Raw genomic sequence first — 18,233 nt, forward strand, 5'->3', positions numbered from 1 at the left:
TCTTTTCAGACTTAACTTGTATGACTATGCAATGTTGTTTAAGGTTTTGCCCTTTTTTCCATGCCTCTCTCTTGGTTGCTTAATTTCTTTCTTTCTTGTGTAGTAAAACATGATGGAGATGTGTTGGTTGATTTTGGTCATTGGTGTTTTTTTAGTCTCACACTAAAAGGGTCAATATTAATGTTTTTGGATAGCTACATCTTTTTAAATTATTTTTTGGAGTTTTAGAAGACTACTTTTTCTAGATGGTGAAGTTCTCCACAAGTTTGTCTTTTTGTGTCCCATTCCTCTTTTCGAGGCTTACCCATAGGAAACAAGATTACAAGTCCCCAATTTGAGAATTCAACATCATGTGTTTCATACTTTGCATTTCAACTAATGGGATCTTGAATCTTTTAATCAAGTTTACACGCCTTTTAAGGAATAATGATTGATATTCGATAGTTTGCGACTATGCTTTTCAAGTAATGTTTCAAAATTTTCAATCGTAAATGTCATGAAATTTGTTCAATTTTCTTCTATCATAAATACTAAATTGAGAATTATAAAGAGTCAATCCTAGTAAGGGAAAAGTAAGTTAGGGTAATCTACAATATAGTACTTAACTGTCACGTTGAAGAAGCCTCTAACAACTCAATTGGTATAAAATAATTTATCGTAACACAAAAAATTCTCTCTATAATATTCCTTAGACGAAGTTTTTGAGCATAACTTCGATAAGCGTGAGGGGTAAGCTATAAATAAAATTCTCTCTATAATATTCCTTAGACGAAGTTTTCGAGCATAACTTCGATAAGCGTGAGCGGTAAGCTATAAATCCATCCCTTCTAGTCAATATATTAATCTTTTCATAATCATGAATTATTATTATACTAAAACAATTCATTAAGATTTTGTCATTTTATCCAATAATTAGTCGCCACGTCATAGTGATGACGCGTCACCCGCCATCTTCACTTTCTTTATATTTATTATATTCTCACCCACCAATTTTTTTCTTCATATTCATCATTATCGGTGCTACTTTTTGACCGGCTGTGGGTTTACGGTGACCAGAGACGGCGGCGACGGCAGCGGCAGCGGCTCTGAGTAACAGATATGGCGGAAGACAAGTATAATCTGAAAAATCCAGCGGTGAAGAGAATCTTACAGGAGGTTAAAGAGATGCAATCAAACCCTTCCGATGATTTCATGAGCCTTCCTCTTGAGGTTTCAATTTAATTGCTTAATTTTCCTTTTTTTTCTTATGAAATCGATCTTATCCTTTCATGTTTTATCTGTTTGGATCTAGAATTTTAATGTGGTGCATTTTTTGCTTTGTGAGATTCAAATTTATTAAAAAGATTAACTTTTTAGGTGAATTGCAAATTATATGTGTTAATTTTCAGAATTGAGGATTAATGTAGTTTGATTTGGCTATGAAAATTAGTCTAATTCACTTGACATGAGCTAAAATTGTGAAACAAGTGGATGTAAGTAAATTTACTGGATCCATTTGAAAGTTAGTCAAATATACTGGGATAAGCAAGAAGTGTCCAATACATTGGAGAATTTGTCTGCTTGTATGAGTGTAGATATAAATAGGGTGTGTGGTTAGTTGGTATTCAAGGTAAGAGGATATAGCTAATTTGCTTTGTCGCGAGGGGTGGGGAGGCGTGTGTGTATTTGTTTGCTATGGAAGTGATGGTTTACTGCATTGGTAGGGCAGCTGTTTCCTTGATGCAATTTTTCCTGCATGGATGTACAAGTTTTATAATTTGAAATTGTTTGGCAAAAACTTGTTTGCTGTATTTACTGCTGACAAAATAAAATAAATTGAAAATTGGACAAGGCAGCAACCATTGATTTCTAGTATTTAATATGATAGTGGTTCTATATAAGAATGCTCATGATATAAAACTCTTAAGCTTCGATAAAGTTTTATGATCTAAGTTCATATGTCAAGGATATTAGTTGATCCTGCTGAAGAATAAACCTCACTAACAATGAATGATCTATGTGCTCTTCTAGCTCTCTGTGTGATGTCTATGTGGTGTTATGATATACATGGTCAAGATTTGATTTTTGGGCATTTTCCTTCTATTCCTATGAGGTAACATGTGTATATATGATCTTGAATCCATCACTGGTAAATGAATTTCATCATAATTGATTCTGTCGATATAACTTTCAAAAGGTTGCGTCTTGCATGAAATTCTGTTGATAAATGACTGGTTGTCTTCCATTTACAAGTTATTTTTAATTCTAGAAGTTGCACAACGACACAGCAATTTGAAACTGAACTTTATATTACTTTTTCAGGAGAACATATTTGAATGGCAATTTGCAATCAGGGGTCCACGAGATTCTGAGTTTGAAGGGGGGATTTATCATGGGCGAATCCAGTTACCTGCCGAATATCCTTTCAAGCCTCCTTCTTTCATGCTTTTGACAGTGAGTTACTTTCTATTTTAAAAGCTTGTATTACTCCTTGAGTCATTTTATGGAACAAGGTTTATTAATTAAAATAGGGCGAGCGTTGTTGGTCAAACCCCATCCTGCCACAAGCAGACTTTACAGATTGGGCCGGGCAGGGTGCTAATAAGTTTTGATGTGAAAAAAAGGGATAAAAAAAGGTATCATGGGAAAAAAGAGGCTAAGAGATTCCTAATTCAAGTGGAAAGTCGGCAAATCTTAGGAAATTTTTTACCATACGATAAGATCTGACTCAAGAGTCTGAAGGAAGTCGTTGCTTTGCCCCATGTGCAAATCTTGAATAAGTTTTGAGGTGTGACCCAAGCCCCCCCTCCCCCGCTACACAAATTCGTTCAGGAGGGTAGCGAAAAAGTTTGGAAAAGGAAAACAAAAGGTACGCGGATTAACAAACTGAAAGAGAATAGATGGGATTAATGGGGGTGGTGGTGCAAAAGGGAGTCTGTTTTGTGGATGGGTCAGGCTACAAACAGGAGAAGCCAAATTCCATTACCATCTAGGTTTAGAGTTGATTCATTTCATGTTTAATATTAATAATCTGCTAACTCATGGTTTTGCTCTTTTCAGCCAAATGGACGTTTTGAAACGCAAACCAAGATTTGTTTGAGTATTTCTAATCATCATCCTGAGCACTGGCAACCGTCATGGAGTGGTAACTTCATCATTCTCTCTTACCATTTTTCCCTATGTGTTATATTTTGATGAATTTCACTTTCATATTGTTGTCTTAGTGTTCTTTTCTTGGGATATATTGACAGATACCCTGTTTACATGAAAGCAATAGAACAGTTCCTCTTGTTGCAAATTTTAGGCAATGACATATTAGGACATCAAAAGATATCTTCATCTGCATGAGTTGGAAATTTCCCTCGAAAATTATATGCTCCATTGCTTTTAACTTGTGGCTGTATTTAGCTGAGTCTATGTTATTGAAATATAGCATGAGGTTGTGTTGATGGATGTAAAAGATAGAAGATATGATTGAATACGTGCGCTAAACTTTTTTATAATGGCTGCTGGTGTACTGTACTTGAGCAAAACAAAAATGCAGACACTGTAGTAGGCAAAAATTTCAAATAAAAAAGTGAAGTGTGAGCAACCTTTTTTTGCAATTATTATTCCTTAGTTGTATTGACTAGAGAGGAGCATTTTTCGGTGGATCAAGCTACTGTGTGGTATAGTTTTCTGAATTAATGGATGCTGTTTCCCATGTTTTGGCAGGTGCACAGCTTCTGAAGCTAACCTGTATTTAATTGTTTTACTTTTGATTTGCAGTTCGCACTGCGCTGGTAGCTCTGATCGCATTTATGCCTACCAGCCCAAATGGTGCCCTTGGATCACTAGAATACACAAAGGAAGAAAGGCGTGTTTTAGCTATTAAATCTCGTGATGTGGCTCCAAGATATGGGATTCCTGAGCGCCAGAAGCTGATTGACGAGGTATAGCATTATCTGAATATCATTTTGACAGCCAATATGTTGTTATCTGTGGGCATGAGAATTAATAGTTGGTTTATTTTATAGATACATGATTACATGCTAAGCAAAGCACCACCAGTTCCTCAAGCTACTACCTCACCAGCTCCTGAAGAACAGAACAGTAATAGAGAGGACGGGGTTCAAGAGAGTCCTGAGAACCCCAGCAATGAGGCTACTGAAGAAAGACGTCCTAATCCATCTGTTGCTGACACAACTACTGAAGAAAGACGTGAATTGGCTTTAGATGCTGATCCTGTACATGCACCTATAGAGCCCCCTGCTGTACGGCCTAATGAGCATCGAATATTGCATACACCTCAACAGAGCATTCCGAGGCAGGCTGATGACCGTTTCTTCACATGGGCAGCAGTTGGACTTACAATTGCTATACTTGCACTTCTGATTAAGAAATTCATGAAAGCTAATGGACACGGCGCTGTCTTTATGGATGAATCATAAATCTGCCAGCAGTAGTTATGGAGTTCGACAGGGGCAATTTACTTCGCTTTCAGCCAACTTATGCAGAAAAAATGTAGTATATTTATCCTTTTGCTATTGTGACATCGATTATAAAGATTGTCCAATGTGTAAACATGATTTACCAGATGTTATTTTCTTAGTGTTATTGTATAGAAAAACAATCGTCTTTTCTCTGAGATGTGAAGAAGTTGAGATGAAGCAAAGAAATTCAGTTTGACATTGATTGGTTTCTTTATTCTTAATACTCAAAACCATATATGTATGTTCAAGTAAAAGAGTAATACAATCAGATTTCTCTATAACAATCTTCCATATCTAACTACATTTTCGTATAATGGTCAAGTTTTTTAATGAACCGTTTTTTATGTTATGCTATATTATATGTTCTTTTGCTGTAACAACAACAATAAATTTAGTGTCTAGGGAGGGTAGAGTAGTACTTACCTTTGAGAAGGTAGAGTGATTGTTTTCGATAGGCCCTCTGAACGAAAAACGAAAAGGATGCAACAATAACAAGCAGAAGCAACAACAAGAAAAGGCCAAAACATATACGGACAAATGACGTAGTTACAAAGAGGTACAGTAAAGTTTTGACTTTGAATACAGTAATAAAACAAACAAGCATGTATAGATATAATTCCGCATCTCCATATAATAATTTCTCAAGCATAGTGCAGTAAAAATGCAAACAAAAGAAACTAAAATTGCAGCAAAAACACAAAACTACGAAAGAAAAACAAATGTTAGCATGAAATTCCTTTGGCAGTCTTCTTATATACATTGCTAATTTTCTGGCTGCATTTTTTCCACTTATTTTTCTTCTTATATCCATTAACTTTCTCACAAAGTCCACTATAATAAAAATCCTTGACATCAAACTCCACATGAAGCCTCATCATCAGTTGAAAAATCTCATCATCATTATACAAACTGCTATCCAAAATCTCTCTCTCTGTCAAATAACTTGCATCATCTGCAGACCTTACAAGACTTTTCATGAGGTAAACGTAAGACGCAACGTGCTTTGCTCCACTTCTAAAGGTTCCACATTGCTCCAATGCCACCATATTCTTGAACAAAATCTCAGAGTAGCTATGTATTTTCAATGATGGAATTTCCAAAACTCTGTCTTTAGTGAATCTTACATTCATGACACTATCACTTATTGCTTTCTTGAACTTAATCCCTACATCATGAAGATGTAACACATTATGCATATGTTTTTGTGTTCCATTTGAGTGAACTTGTGGACTCGTTGGAAGATAACAATGATGAATCAAGTCCAGTATATGGTGAACATTAGGACCAAATTTCTCTATAGTTACAAGTCCATCACCAGGAATCAGTTTTCTAAAGAAGAGTAAAGCAAGTTGCATGAGGGAGTAAGTACATTCTTTAGGAATTGGAACTAAGTGAAACATTTGGTGAAGGATAAAGAATGGGATCTGATTTTCGAGTAGAATCAAGTCACATCTAAGACGGAAAAACATGTCATAGTTGATAAAGAGTATATCATCTCTACGTCGAAAACCCTTTATAACAAACTTGATAAAGAGCTCAATGAGAAAACAACTATCAAGTAACATCATTTGAACAAACTCATTACTTCCAATTTGTTCAAATGTGTTTTCACTATAGCATTTTCTTGCTTTATCCTCTAAATTTCTAAGTGTTTTCACACAATTATCTAAAATGGTTTGTGTGTTTATTGGTTTTCTACTAACAAGTGTGTTGAGATAACACCACTTATGTTCCTCCATAGTTTTAAGGTTATCAACTCCATGATGAAAAGGACCTATTGAGACTAATTTAGGAGAGTAACTATATTCACTTCCCTTTTTAAGTTCTTGAGGAACTCTGTTGAAACGTCGAAAACTTGAGACATTTTTCATCTTTTCATCAATTGATTGTGCAAGATCTTCTTCTTCTTGCACGATATCGCGTAATACATCATCATTTCTCTTGACATTTGTGTAAGATATATCTCCTTCCTTCATCTTTCCTTGAGACATGAGTAGAATTGGCTCCCTCCAAAGCCTCCAAAAGCCTTACTTCATTAAACTTTTTAAATGACTGCAAAAACAAGAAAAAAAATAAGTCAAAAACCTCAAATTTGTACTACTTCACCTCCAACAATCGCGCTAAGCAAGGACAAATTCAAGATTCAGAGTCAGTGCATTCTGCTTATTATAATCCGCTACGTCTATAGGATGTAAGAGGTGAAATGAAGTTACCAGATGAATGCAAATCAGAATATGTTGTTGATGACAAAAACCATAAAATGTAGAAATATTTGATGATTGATAGGTGTTATAAATGTGTATAACATGAGAGAAACTTGTATCTTTTCATGAGTTGAACATGTAGGAGAAGTCATAATTTGTTTACTTTATTTTGAGAGAAGCATTGTTTTGTCAGAAAGCAAAGTATTGTTGGCAAAGAAAAACTATGTATTAATTACTTTTATGAGAATATAGGAATATTTTACAATAATATTTGAGTATTACCAAAAGAATATAAACATTCTTAGATTCTGACAATGCTCTGCTGAAATTTACCTTTCCTAACATGTATCGAGGAGATTTGGAGTAATGGTAAAATTGTTTCTGACCTGTAGGTTATGGATATAAGTTATGGAAATAGTCATTAATGTTTGTATTAGGATAGAATATCTATAACACACTTTTCGGAATGCGACTCTTTTCCGAACCCAACAAACACAAATATTATATGCACCGAATTTCCATTTAACCCGTAGTGATCATTAGTGAAGCATATAGATATACACTAATATCTACGTCCTTCAATTTTGAATAATCACAAGTAGACACTTGAATTTGTATAAAGTCGAACAAATAAATACACACATCACATATAACATAATCCACATAGGATGCAAATTGTTCTACGTGTATTATGTCACGTAAGACATGTGTCTATTCGTTCAACTTTATAAGTTTAAGTGTGTACTTGTGCACACCAAAAATTGAAGGACATAGATGTGAGATGAAATCCAGTTAAATATCATATTTATGTTTTATGCCAAAATGAAACAATATAATTGTCCTACATAGATTATGTCACGTAGGACGTTTACAGTGTTTTAAAAGGAGGGGGCGTGAGGCGGGGCATTTTACTTAGTATAGGGCGAGGCGTAAGCCCTATGGATCTTTAAATTTCAATTTACAATATAATATAATAATATAATAACACGAAATTATAAAAAAAATATCAATAGTTTGAAATAATTACAAACATGATTAAGAAAACTCATAGAAAATAAAACTTCTAACATGATTATACAAGTATAAATAATCTAATATCTTAAATTTTTATAATAAAAGAATCTTTATTTCTAAAATTATTTTTATCATACTATATGATTTACCTTACCCCTCCCCTTCCCCCCTCCAAAAAAAAAAGAAGAAGAAAATAATCAATAAAACTTACTACTATTATAATAAAAACATCACTCCATCATGAAAAAAATAAAATCACTTTCAAATAGCTAAATAAAATATGATAATTTTGAGACATATGACAAAACCATGAAGACCAATGATAAGTGGAAAAGTAAAATTTCGCTACGTATTTTTAAAAAAAATGTTACGTACTAAATCATCACCTTCACAGTGTAAATAGTAAAGATGCGATGCTACAACTTGTTATTTGAATTACTCTCGATCTTCATATCTCTATAGATTAATTTTTTTTTAAAGTATCATTAATTTATTTAAGAATTATGAGGGTCAACAATGTTAACTAAAGTTTCTAGCACATAATTTGTGTAAGATCTATAAGGCGAGCCTCGAGCGTTGGGCGTTGGGCGTGCTTAGGGCATACAGTCGGGCGCTTAGAGTGTAAGTCTTACAAACCAAGGCTTTATGGAATAGAATGAAGGGTTAGGGTTGGTCACCTTATTTCTCCGCTGAAGGTGTGATCCCCCATTCCATCAATGCTACTTTCCTTAGTTGCTTTTGCAGTTTATTTTTATTCCGATGTAAGTCTCACATTTGAGTCTCGAGGCGTTTTGCTAGAGCCCCGCCCCAGAACGAGCCCTGAGACGAGTTTCAACAGAGTCTTTTAAAACACTGGACGTATATGTCTATTTGTTCACACGTTATGAAATAAAGTCGTATATATCTATTTGTTCAAGCGCTATAAAATAAAGTCGTAGATGTCTATTTGTTCCCACGCTATGAAATAAAGTCAAGTTAAACAGTACAATCGGCCAAACCAGCCATAAAAAATATATCAATATTTAAAATGTGTGCAAATCGACTTTTAGACCGCCACTGATTTTTATTTATTTATTTAATAGAAGACTGAAAAAGCGACGTCTACGAGGAACTCAGAATCTCTCTTCTCTCTTATGGCTATGGCGATTCCTTCAAATTCCTTCTAAGAGTTGTGTGAAAAACCCTAATTAGTCTTCTTCGAAGCTTCTAGAAACCTTCTAATGGCGTTCTGGTGGCCGTTGATTGTTATCGCTATCGCATTTGCGATCTGTAAATTACTGTTGATGCTCATTCCTGACAATGTCCCTTCCATTGATGTCGACACTTCTGATGGTAAGCTTCCATATGTATTTTGCTGTTTGAACTACTTTTAAATTGCTTATTTGAAATGTAATGTTGTAGTAGTAATTTATTCAGTTCCAATTTATGTTACATTTTTAGCTTATCGAAGCTAAACTAGAATAGATTAGATGAACTCAGTATTTTAGAATTAAAATTTATCATGATGAAAACTGCATGTTGAAATGGTGGTTAAAGTTGACATAGTTTGAGTTTCGGAAAGTAGAAGGTGTAGATTAATTGATTTATTTAACAAAAAATTAACTCCTTATGGTATAATCTAATTTAGATTAGATCAGCTCAGTATTTTGGAAAAAAATAGATAATATAAGTTGACATTCTTCTCATGATGAAAAGTGCATGTTGAAATGATGGTCAAGTTGACATAGTTTGAATCTTGGAAAGTAGAAGGTGTCACATAAATTGGGACAAAGTGAATAGATGATTTGTTATTTTTTTACTCCTTGTGGTATTAGACTTCTTTGGACTATTGTTCCCTTTGAGCTGAGGGTCTATTGGAAATAACCTCTCTACTTTTGTTGGGGTAAGGTATGTGTATACTCTACCCTCCCGGTATGGTGTTGTTGTACTTGTACTCCTTATGGTATTACATTGTTGATATTCTTGAATCTATTACATTGTTGGTTGTTTAATAATGTTTTTGGTATTGTAGTGTTGGATGATGGGAATCAGGCTAAAGACAACAGCTTCATTTATGTAAGTAATGAATGATATTCCTACTTGCTTAAATGGAATTTGGTACTTTTATCTGATGTTGATTTGAACTGTAGATGGTATCAGTTTGTATTTTGCTTGTTTTTGTTTAATTGTTTTGTTTTTGCTTCTTTTTTTTTCCCTTTTTGTGTTTGAAATTTCACTAGTTGGATTTCATCAACTCTCATTTAGTAGTATCTTTCTTTATGAAGAGGCTCTTAGCTATAGAATATAGATATTTACTGAATTGCAGAAAACAATTTGAATTTCCATTAGAGGTATGTGGAAAGTGTTTTACATTAGAAATCATACACTAGTGATCATTTACTTAAACATTTTACGATGTCAAATTGAGTAAAAAAGCAGGTGATGTTATTATTATTATTATTATTATTATTATTATCATACAAGGTGGTGGATAGAGTATGAGGATTGAATTGCTCCCTAGGGGGTAGCTAACTGTTGAGACAACCTTGGGAAGCAAGATTGAAAGTCCCAACATAAGCTATGCTAGATGAATTATTCTTATCTTTTTAAACCTTGGTAGCTTGAGTTTACATGGTATAGTACTTGTGAGAAGGTAGAAAATATATGGTGGATTAACCAAGTTGTGCACAAGCTGGCCCAGACATAACCTTTTAAACAAAAGAAAAGAAAAGAGAGAGAATGTGATGATTGTGTTTTGGTGGTATCTTAATTTTGACAAAAATACCTTATTGATGGTTGATGCAAGAGATATGTAGCAAGAATGGGGATATTTGAGAATGAATGAGCTCAAATATCCCCATTCTTGCTACATATCTCTTGTTTCAACCATACAAAGAAGATTAGAATGGGGATATTTTATTAAAGAAAATGAGTTCCATCCACAAGTTTATGAAGTCAATTTTCTTCTCTCAATGGAACTAAGATTAGAATGGGGATATTTTATTTAAAGAAAATGAGTTCCATCCATAAGTTTATTAAGTCAATTTTCTTCTCTCAATGGAACTAACTTTTTCGACAAAACATTGTCTCAAATTCGAGATAACCAAACGTTAAAAGTTACTGCAAAAACATTTCCATCCAAGAATATGAGTTTTATGTAGTTTGTCAACTCACATCTTACTGAGAGTAGTTCCTCTCGCTTCCAACTCACTTACACTATCAAGAAAGCATTTCTCTTTAGGAGAACAAGTCCGATGACACAGTTTGTGATTTCATGTAGTATGTATGTCCGTTTAGTTGTTCAAATGGACTTTGCTCTCTTATTTTTTGTGGAACTTTATATGGTTCATTCCGTAAAGTGAAAGAATGTGACACTTGTATATTGTCACACTTAATTTTGCTCATTTAGATTCCCTCGAGAAGGCATACAGACAAAGTTCAGTGCTATGAACCAGCAACAATGAAGTACCTGGGTTATTTCCCGGCGCTGAAACCTGATGAGGTCAGATTTATGTTCTTATATAAATATGATATTTGTGTTCCCCTATACTAAATGTCAAGATTTCCTGTCATGCACTAGACTAATTTTTCCTTTTCCTTTTCCCTCCTTCCCTTGTTTACATGGTTCAGACGTTCAGTATCTAAAGTTCTTTTATGAAGTTTTGCATAAAGATACTTAGTCATCTTATCAGGAATTGATTGGGCATTCAGTTAACTGTTTCTCTTTGCTGCCACATATTATCATGAGAACCTTTACATGATAAACATATACAAGATTCCAGCTCACATCTGCAATCTTATTAATTTCCTTGTTCTTCGCCCCTAAAACCAGAATCAACACGGTCTTTTGTGAGATATATACATGCAAGCCAAATGTAATTAACAAACTAAATCATGCTCAGGTTAAGGAGCGGGTTGTACAGGCAAGGAAAGCTCAGAAGATATGGGCAAAGAGTAGCTTCAAGCAAAGACGCCTGTTTCTACGTATACTTCTGAAGTATATTATTGAACATCAAGACCTTATATGCAAGTAGGGACACTTACCATTTAAAACTGCTATTTTACACTGCCAACAGTATTGACACATTAAATTATGTCCGAGGAGCAGAATGAATGATACTGAAATGCTTAAGATCCTTTTGGTTAATTGTTGACCATGTTTTTTTAACATTATATGTACAGAGACACAAATTATGACCTAATATTGTTGGACGTCCAAATGAAATGTTCTCGGTGATTGAGTTATACACTACTATGGTGTAACACTGTAAAATGTTTCGGGAGAGACTGATAGTTGAGACAACTTTTGCAGTTGGCTTAGCCTCGTCTTTAGAAAGAAGAAATAAAAGAGATTTACTTTGAAGGTCTTAATCAATAGGTGAAGATAGCTGCAGACAGAAGTAGCAGCTATTGTTATTTTATTCCCTCCCACTCTTCTAGCTCTGACGTGAACACTCTTCTTCCAATAGATTGAAAGTGCTTTGAAACATGATTGTTGGAGTACTAAGCATTTTGAGGTTAAACGGTTCCATTGGGCATAATTTCGTTTCACAATCATATACTAAGAACTTTATGTCAGTGACCTTATTTCCAAGTGTTGGTTGCTTTAAAGTTTTCTGTCCAAAAATTTGCAACATAACTAATGATATAATAGAGTTTCACTTATCATAAATAAACAAGTGCAAAAGTAACTGAAGAATCTCATGATTATGAAAGCCTACCGTTTGTTCGATTTCTCTCTCTCACATATGACAACATTTAATTTTGGTCTTAAGAGTTAATTGCATTGGAATTGCCTCTTACTCATGCTAAACTGCTACTTATTTTCCTATTTTCATTTGACTGGGTTGGATGATTTCTCTGAACAACTTTTGCTAGTATCTCTTCGCGTGATACTGGAAAAACAATGGTAGATGCCTCCTTGGGAGAAATAATGACTACATGTGAAAAAATCCATTGGCTTCTTTCAGAGGGTGAAAAGTGGCTAAAGCCTGAATACCGGTATGTTATGAAAATGGTTTATCTTCCTTGCATTTCAATAAAATAGTGGATTCATAACTTACATGGTTTCTGCCTTTGATACCTTGGGAGTAAAGGGAATTTATGGTTGTGTGTTGTGGCTTGCAGTTCATGTGGGAGATCAATGCTTCACAAGGTTGCAAAAGTGGAATTTTCTCCTTTTGGTGTTGTTGGTGCTATTGTTTCATGGAATTACCCATTTCACAATATCTTTAATCCAATGTTGGCTGCAGTCTTCTCAGGGAACAGCATTGTGATAAAGGTCTTCTTTTTTCTTTTCCAACTTCCTACATTGCTTGTTTGCTCATGGATTGAACTTTACTAACATGGAATGCAATTGGAAAATATTTGAGATTAGCATGCTTAAATGTAGTTATCAGATCTTGAACTTAAAAATATACACACATAAATAAAGCTGCAAAATATACAACGTCATGGAAGCAAACTGCTAAAAAAGCTGTGGTTTTGACTTTTGACGAGATAACCTCCTTGTTACCTTAGGTCTCAGAACATGCCAGTTGGTCCGGGTGTTTCTATCTGCGAATAATTCAAACTGCTCTTGCTGCAGTCGGAGCTCCTGAGAACTTGGTAGAAGTGATAACAGGGTATGCATTATACAACATTTATCCTTTCTGTTCTGGTATGATTTGTCTTACATTTTAAAATTTCATTGCCAGCTTTGCTGAAACTGGAGAAGCACTAGTATCCTCTGTTGACAAAATCATATTTGTTGGATCTCCTGGTGTGGGCAAAAAGGTAGGCTCTCCCTGAACATAGAATACATGCTTATATTTTCTCATCTAATACAGAGTGACTTAAAACCTCCATTTTCATCTTCTCTATACCTTTTACTAACTTTTCTTTTCTTTTCTGTTGAATTATAAATTCTAATGTTCTCTTAGTGTTCTACAGATTATGCGAAGTGCTTCAAATACACTGATACCAGTTACCCTTGAGCTTGGTGGAAAAGACGCATTTATTGTCTGTGAAGATGTTGATGTGCCGCATGTATAAACTTTTCCTGTCTGCTTTCATTTTGGGTGTCAAGTACATTTGTTTGCTTTTCAACTGTGATTGGAAAATCATTTAAATAGCTCTATGAGAAGTTAAAGAAAGACGATCATTCATCTCTATCTGTTTCTCACGAGTCTTTAAAAGAACTAATCAAATTTGATGCAGGTTGCACAAATTGCTGCTAGAGGAGCTCTCCAATCAAGTGGGCAGAATTGTGCTGGTGCAGAACGCTTTTATGTTCACAAGGATGTTTACTCTTCTTTTGTTGCTGAAATAGTCAAAATTGTGAAATCGGTTACTGCTGTATGTAACTTTTCTCATTTGTGTCATATTTTCAACTCGATGCATTATAAGATCTTTATTCTTTCATGAAACATAGCATTTTGCACATGGTGCCTTTTTGGTTTCTTTGTTAGATTGCTCACTGATCCTATCTAAATTCTGGTTTGCTAATAATTGTGAACCGTAGAAGCATTAGTTTGCCTAGAATTGAGCGATAAATACACAATGATTGCCTGAATCCTAAGCAGAAAACTAATGACTTTGAAATTTGTGATTTTGCTAGCGTAGTCTGATTTCTAAAATACTTATATATTTAAACTGTTTTTTTTTAATTGTAGGGACCTCCTTTGTCCGGCAAGTATGACATGGGAGCCATATGCATGCAAGAGCATTCTGAAAGGCTTCAATACCTAGTAAATGATGCCCTAGACAAAGGTGCTGAAATTGTTGCTCGAGGAAGTGTAGGCAATATTGGTGAAGGTGCTGTTGATCAGTACTTCCCTCCTACTGTGATTGTTAATGTAAATCACACAATGAAACTGATGCAGGAGGAGGTATCATCAGTTGATAGATTATCTTTTTAGTTACTACTGAGATGAAGGTGGCATGGTTAACTCCATATGACAATTTGTTTGCAGGCTTTTGGACCAATATTGCCGATAATGAAATTCAGCTCTGATGAAGAAGTTGTTCAGCTTGCAAATGATTCAAGCTATGGGCTTGGTTGTGCTGTATTTTCAGGCAGTCAGCGTCGTGCTAGGCATATAGCTTCACAATTACATTGTGGAGTGGCTGCTATTAATGACTTCGCATCAAATTACATGTGTCAGGTACCTGTAGGCATTAGGCTCTTGAAACATTTTATCAAAGAGTTTGGCATACTTATATGTGACCATTGCTATGATGTTTGAGGTATGCATACAAATTAGGAGAGAATTTTGTGAACCTCAGACAATACCTTGTTGCATCTGCTTGAAATTTACAGATCTCACATGGTCTAATTATTATTTCTTAACCTTTACATCAAAGGAGAACAAAAAAGATCCTCTTTCTGCCTTTAAATGTCCGCATTTGCAAATTTGACGAGCTAGAAATTAGCTTCCTTACCTTCTCTCTTCTACAGCCAGAAGTAACTGTTGCGAAACACTATCAAAAGTTACCCTACCTTTCCACTCATGACTCACTCCCATTCTCAACTCCTGATGCTCATGACCTTCCTGCGCCTGTTATTGGTCCTGAAGCTTTGCCATGTACCTTGAAATCTCTCTTCTGAAGGCAAACTACCTAAAAAGACCATAAGTTCTTTACGTTAAACAATTGCTTTGTCTATCGGAAACAACCTCTTTACCTCTGGGATGGAGGTAAGGTCTGTGTACACTCTACCCTCCCCCTACCCCATTGTGTGGGATTACACTCTGTATGTTGTTGTAGTTGCTTTGTCCAACATTGTTTATCCTCTTAAAACCCTCTTTTGTTTAAAATTTTGGAACTTCCAGCTTTTCAGTCTAACGCCTTTTGTCCTCCCCTGCACCCCTTTCTTTCATGTCTCCTTTTAAAATGGGCCCTTTTAACATTTTCTCCTGAATAATGATATGCAGTCCTTGCCATTTGGTGGAGTCAAAGACAGTGGATTTGGAAGATTTGCTGGTATTGAAGGATTACGAGCTTGCTGTCTCGTAAAGTCAGTTGTGGAGGACCGGTGGTGGCCATTTATTAAAACCAAGATACCAAAGCCTATTCAGGTGAGTTGCTCATCTACTGAAACCATGTTTTCCTTCATACATTTCATATCATATAAGTAAACTTTACTCCCATCTTTTTGCAGTATCCTATTGCTGAGAATGGATTCGAGTTCCAAGAGTCTCTGGTGCACACTCTTTATGGTTTGAACATCTGGGATCGTTTACGGGCATTGGTGAATGTTTTGAAAATCCTCTCACAGCAACCCCCCGCTCCCACAAGCAATAGGAGGAGAAACGACTAAGACCACTGCTCGCTCATCTTTTTTGCCAGAAGCTTAAAAACAAACACTTTAAATGCAATTGCCAGTTTCTATGGTGTAGTTGAACTCCTACTCATGTTTACCTTTGATTTACTTAGATAAACAATTTTGGTTTTGGTCAGGATTATTCAGATCAAATCGAATTAATTTTCTATCCATGGCTTTGTTAAAATGTGAGTGATATGACCCAAGAATATACCAAAGTAGGTTTGGTCCCAAAATGGCTACATTACACTAGTAAATAAATCTATCTATTAGACACATTCAGATAGATAGAGGAAATAGTTTGACATAGCTTCTTGAAAAATTCTTGTGTGATTAAAAATCTCTTGGTAAAACGATGGAAAGGCTATATAATCAATTGACCAAACCAATTGTTCTTTGTTGTGTTACAACATTAGCTACTTTTAGAGAAGTAAATACACAAACAACTGGAGCAGACTCGACATATACTATACACTAGTTACTAGTGCTATCTTTTAGCGGCAACTGTTATTTGATTTAGTGGCGGATTTAGTTGCCGGTAAAACAAACTTTTCGTGGCAGATTTTGTTGCCAATAACACTTACTTTTAGCGTTGCCACTAAAACTTACTTTTAGCGGCATTTCTTATATGATTGCGGCGGTGGTTTTGTTGCCACTAATACATCTTTAAGCGGCAACTATTATATTATTTAGTGGCGGTTTATGTTGTACTTACTGTGACAGTTTTTGTTGCCACTAATACTATGTGGCAATTGTAATCTGATTTAGTGGCGGTTTTAGTTGCCACTAATGCTTTTTGCAGCGACTCTTACATAATTTAGTGGCGGTTTTAGTTGCCTAATATCATCTTTTAGCGGCACCATTTATTCTTATTAATAGCGGATTTAATTGCCGCTAAAACAAATTTTTAGCGGCAACTGTAATTTGATTTAGTGGCAGATTTTGTTGCCAGTAATACTTTCTTTTTGCACTGATTCTTATATGATTTAGCGGCGGTTTTAGTTGCCACAAATACTATCTTTTAGCGGCATCTGTTATTTGATTTGGTGGTGGATTTTGTTGCCACTAATACCTTCTTTTTGCGGCGACCTGTTTATTTATTAATGGCGGATTTAGTTGCCACTAAAACAAACTTTTAGCGGCGACTTTAATAGGAATTAGTGGCGGTTTTTTTTGCCACAAATACTTTCTTTTGCGGCGACTCCCATCTAATTTAGTGGCGGTTTTGGTTGCCGCTAAAACAATCTTTTAGCGGCGACTTTAATAGGAATTAGTGGCGGTTTTTGTTGCCACGAATACTGACTTTTAGCGGCAACTGTTATTTGATTTTGTGGCGGTTTTAGTTGCCACTCATACTTACTTTTAGCGGCGCACTTACATGATTTCGTGGCGGTTTTAGTTGCCACTAATATTATCTTTTAGCGGCAACTGTTATTTTTATTAGTGGCGGATTAAGTTGCCGCTAAAACAAATCTTTAGCGGCGACTTTAATAGGAATTCGTGGCGGTTTTTGTTGCCACTAATACTTTCTTTTTGCGGCGACTCTTGTATGATTTAGTGGCAGTAGTAGTTGCCAATACTGACTTTTAGCGACACGTATATGATTTGTGGCGGTTTTGTTGCCACTAATACTTTCTTTTTGTGGCGACTTTATATGATTTTTTGGTTGTTTTAGTTGCCACTAATACTTTATTCCCAGCGACTCATATGGTTTAGTGGTGGTTTTAGTTGCCACTAATACTATCTTTTAGCGATGATAGTTTAATGATTTAGTGGCAGTTTTAGCTGCTAGTAATACTATCTTTTAGCGGCAATAGTTTAATGATTTAGTGGCTGTTTTAGTTGCCACTAACACTATCTTTTAGTGGCAATTGTTTAATGATTTAGTGGCTGTTTTAGTTGCCATTAATACAATCTTTTAGCGATAATCGTTATATAATTTAGTGACAATTTTAGTTGCCACGAATATTAACTTTTAGCAACATTTGTTATGTGAATTCGTGGCGCATTTTTGTTCCACTAGTTATCGAAAAAGTCATAACTCATTAAAAAAATCACAACCTAAGTTACGAATATTTTAGTAATTTAACATTCAAGTTAGAAGTTCATGCTTTTAAGGTAATATAGATGTAGATAGATAAACAATTAGTATTAATTTGATCATATACAATGTAATTTCCAACGATAGAGATTTGAATGAACCCTTTGCAACCTCCTAACTCCGTCCCTAACATTACGCCATACTCACTACCTTATTGAAGCAAAACATCTCAGACAAGCTTG

The 18,233-nt window shown here is 35.0% G+C and overlaps 3 protein-coding genes across 3 annotated transcripts; 2 read left to right on the top strand and 1 right to left on the bottom strand.

The window, feature by feature from the left end:
- Window positions 1-995: 995 nt before the first annotated feature.
- Window positions 996-4,653, top strand: LOC102583631 (ubiquitin-conjugating enzyme E2 32). The gene is made up of 5 exons (XM_006349774.2): window positions 996-1,209; window positions 2,302-2,433; window positions 3,040-3,124; window positions 3,748-3,911; window positions 3,996-4,653. Exons 1-5 carry the CDS (start codon window positions 1,099-1,101, stop codon window positions 4,407-4,409), a joined length of 906 nt encoding a protein of 301 aa, XP_006349836.1. The 5' UTR covers window positions 996-1,098; the 3' UTR covers window positions 4,410-4,653.
- A 469-nt stretch (window positions 4,654-5,122) lies between these two features.
- On the bottom strand, window positions 5,123-6,593 carry LOC102597094 (UPF0481 protein At3g47200-like). The gene has a single exon (XM_006349892.2). The coding sequence runs from the start codon at window positions 6,440-6,442 to the stop codon at window positions 5,174-5,176; it is 1,269 nt and encodes a 422-aa protein (XP_006349954.2). The 5' UTR covers window positions 6,443-6,593; the 3' UTR covers window positions 5,123-5,173.
- Window positions 6,594-8,735: 2,142 nt separating this feature from the next.
- On the top strand, window positions 8,736-16,123 carry LOC102583970 (aldehyde dehydrogenase 22A1). The gene is made up of 14 exons (XM_006349775.2): window positions 8,736-9,001; window positions 9,681-9,724; window positions 11,058-11,150; window positions 11,551-11,678; window positions 12,527-12,649; window positions 12,776-12,929; window positions 13,169-13,272; window positions 13,345-13,423; window positions 13,580-13,675; window positions 13,847-13,984; window positions 14,302-14,517; window positions 14,602-14,793; window positions 15,562-15,705; window positions 15,789-16,123. The coding sequence occupies exons 1-14, from the start codon at window positions 8,890-8,892 to the stop codon at window positions 15,945-15,947; spliced, it is 1,782 nt and encodes a 593-aa protein (XP_006349837.1). The 5' UTR covers window positions 8,736-8,889; the 3' UTR covers window positions 15,948-16,123.
- The last annotated feature ends 2,110 nt before the right edge of the window (window positions 16,124-18,233 follow it).

Source organism: Solanum tuberosum, unplaced genomic scaffold (genome assembly GCF_000226075.1).
Source record: "Solanum tuberosum cultivar DM 1-3 516 R44 unplaced genomic scaffold, SolTub_3.0 scf00114, whole genome shotgun sequence".
NCBI lineage: Eukaryota > Viridiplantae > Streptophyta > Magnoliopsida > Solanales > Solanaceae > Solanum > Solanum tuberosum.

Coding starts and splice junctions, on each gene's coding strand:
- LOC102583970 (XM_006349775.2), top strand. CDS start 8,890: ATGGCGTTCTGGTGGCCGTTGATTGTTATCGCTATCGCATTTGCGATC. Junction 11,679..12,526: donor CATCAAGACCTTATATGCAA/GTAGGGACACTT, acceptor AACTTTTGCTAG/TATCTCTTCGCGTGATACTG. Junction 13,424..13,579: donor CTCCTGGTGTGGGCAAAAAG/GTAGGCTCTCCC, acceptor AGTGTTCTACAG/ATTATGCGAAGTGCTTCAAA.
- LOC102597094 (XM_006349892.2), bottom strand. CDS start 6,442: ATGTCTCAAGGAAAGATGAAGGAAGGAGATATATCTTACACAAATGTC.
- LOC102583631 (XM_006349774.2), top strand. CDS start 1,099: ATGGCGGAAGACAAGTATAATCTGAAAAATCCAGCGGTGAAGAGAATC. Junction 1,210..2,301: donor TCATGAGCCTTCCTCTTGAG/GTTTCAATTTAA, acceptor TTACTTTTTCAG/GAGAACATATTTGAATGGCA. Junction 3,125..3,747: donor CTGGCAACCGTCATGGAGTG/GTAACTTCATCA, acceptor TTTGATTTGCAG/TTCGCACTGCGCTGGTAGCT.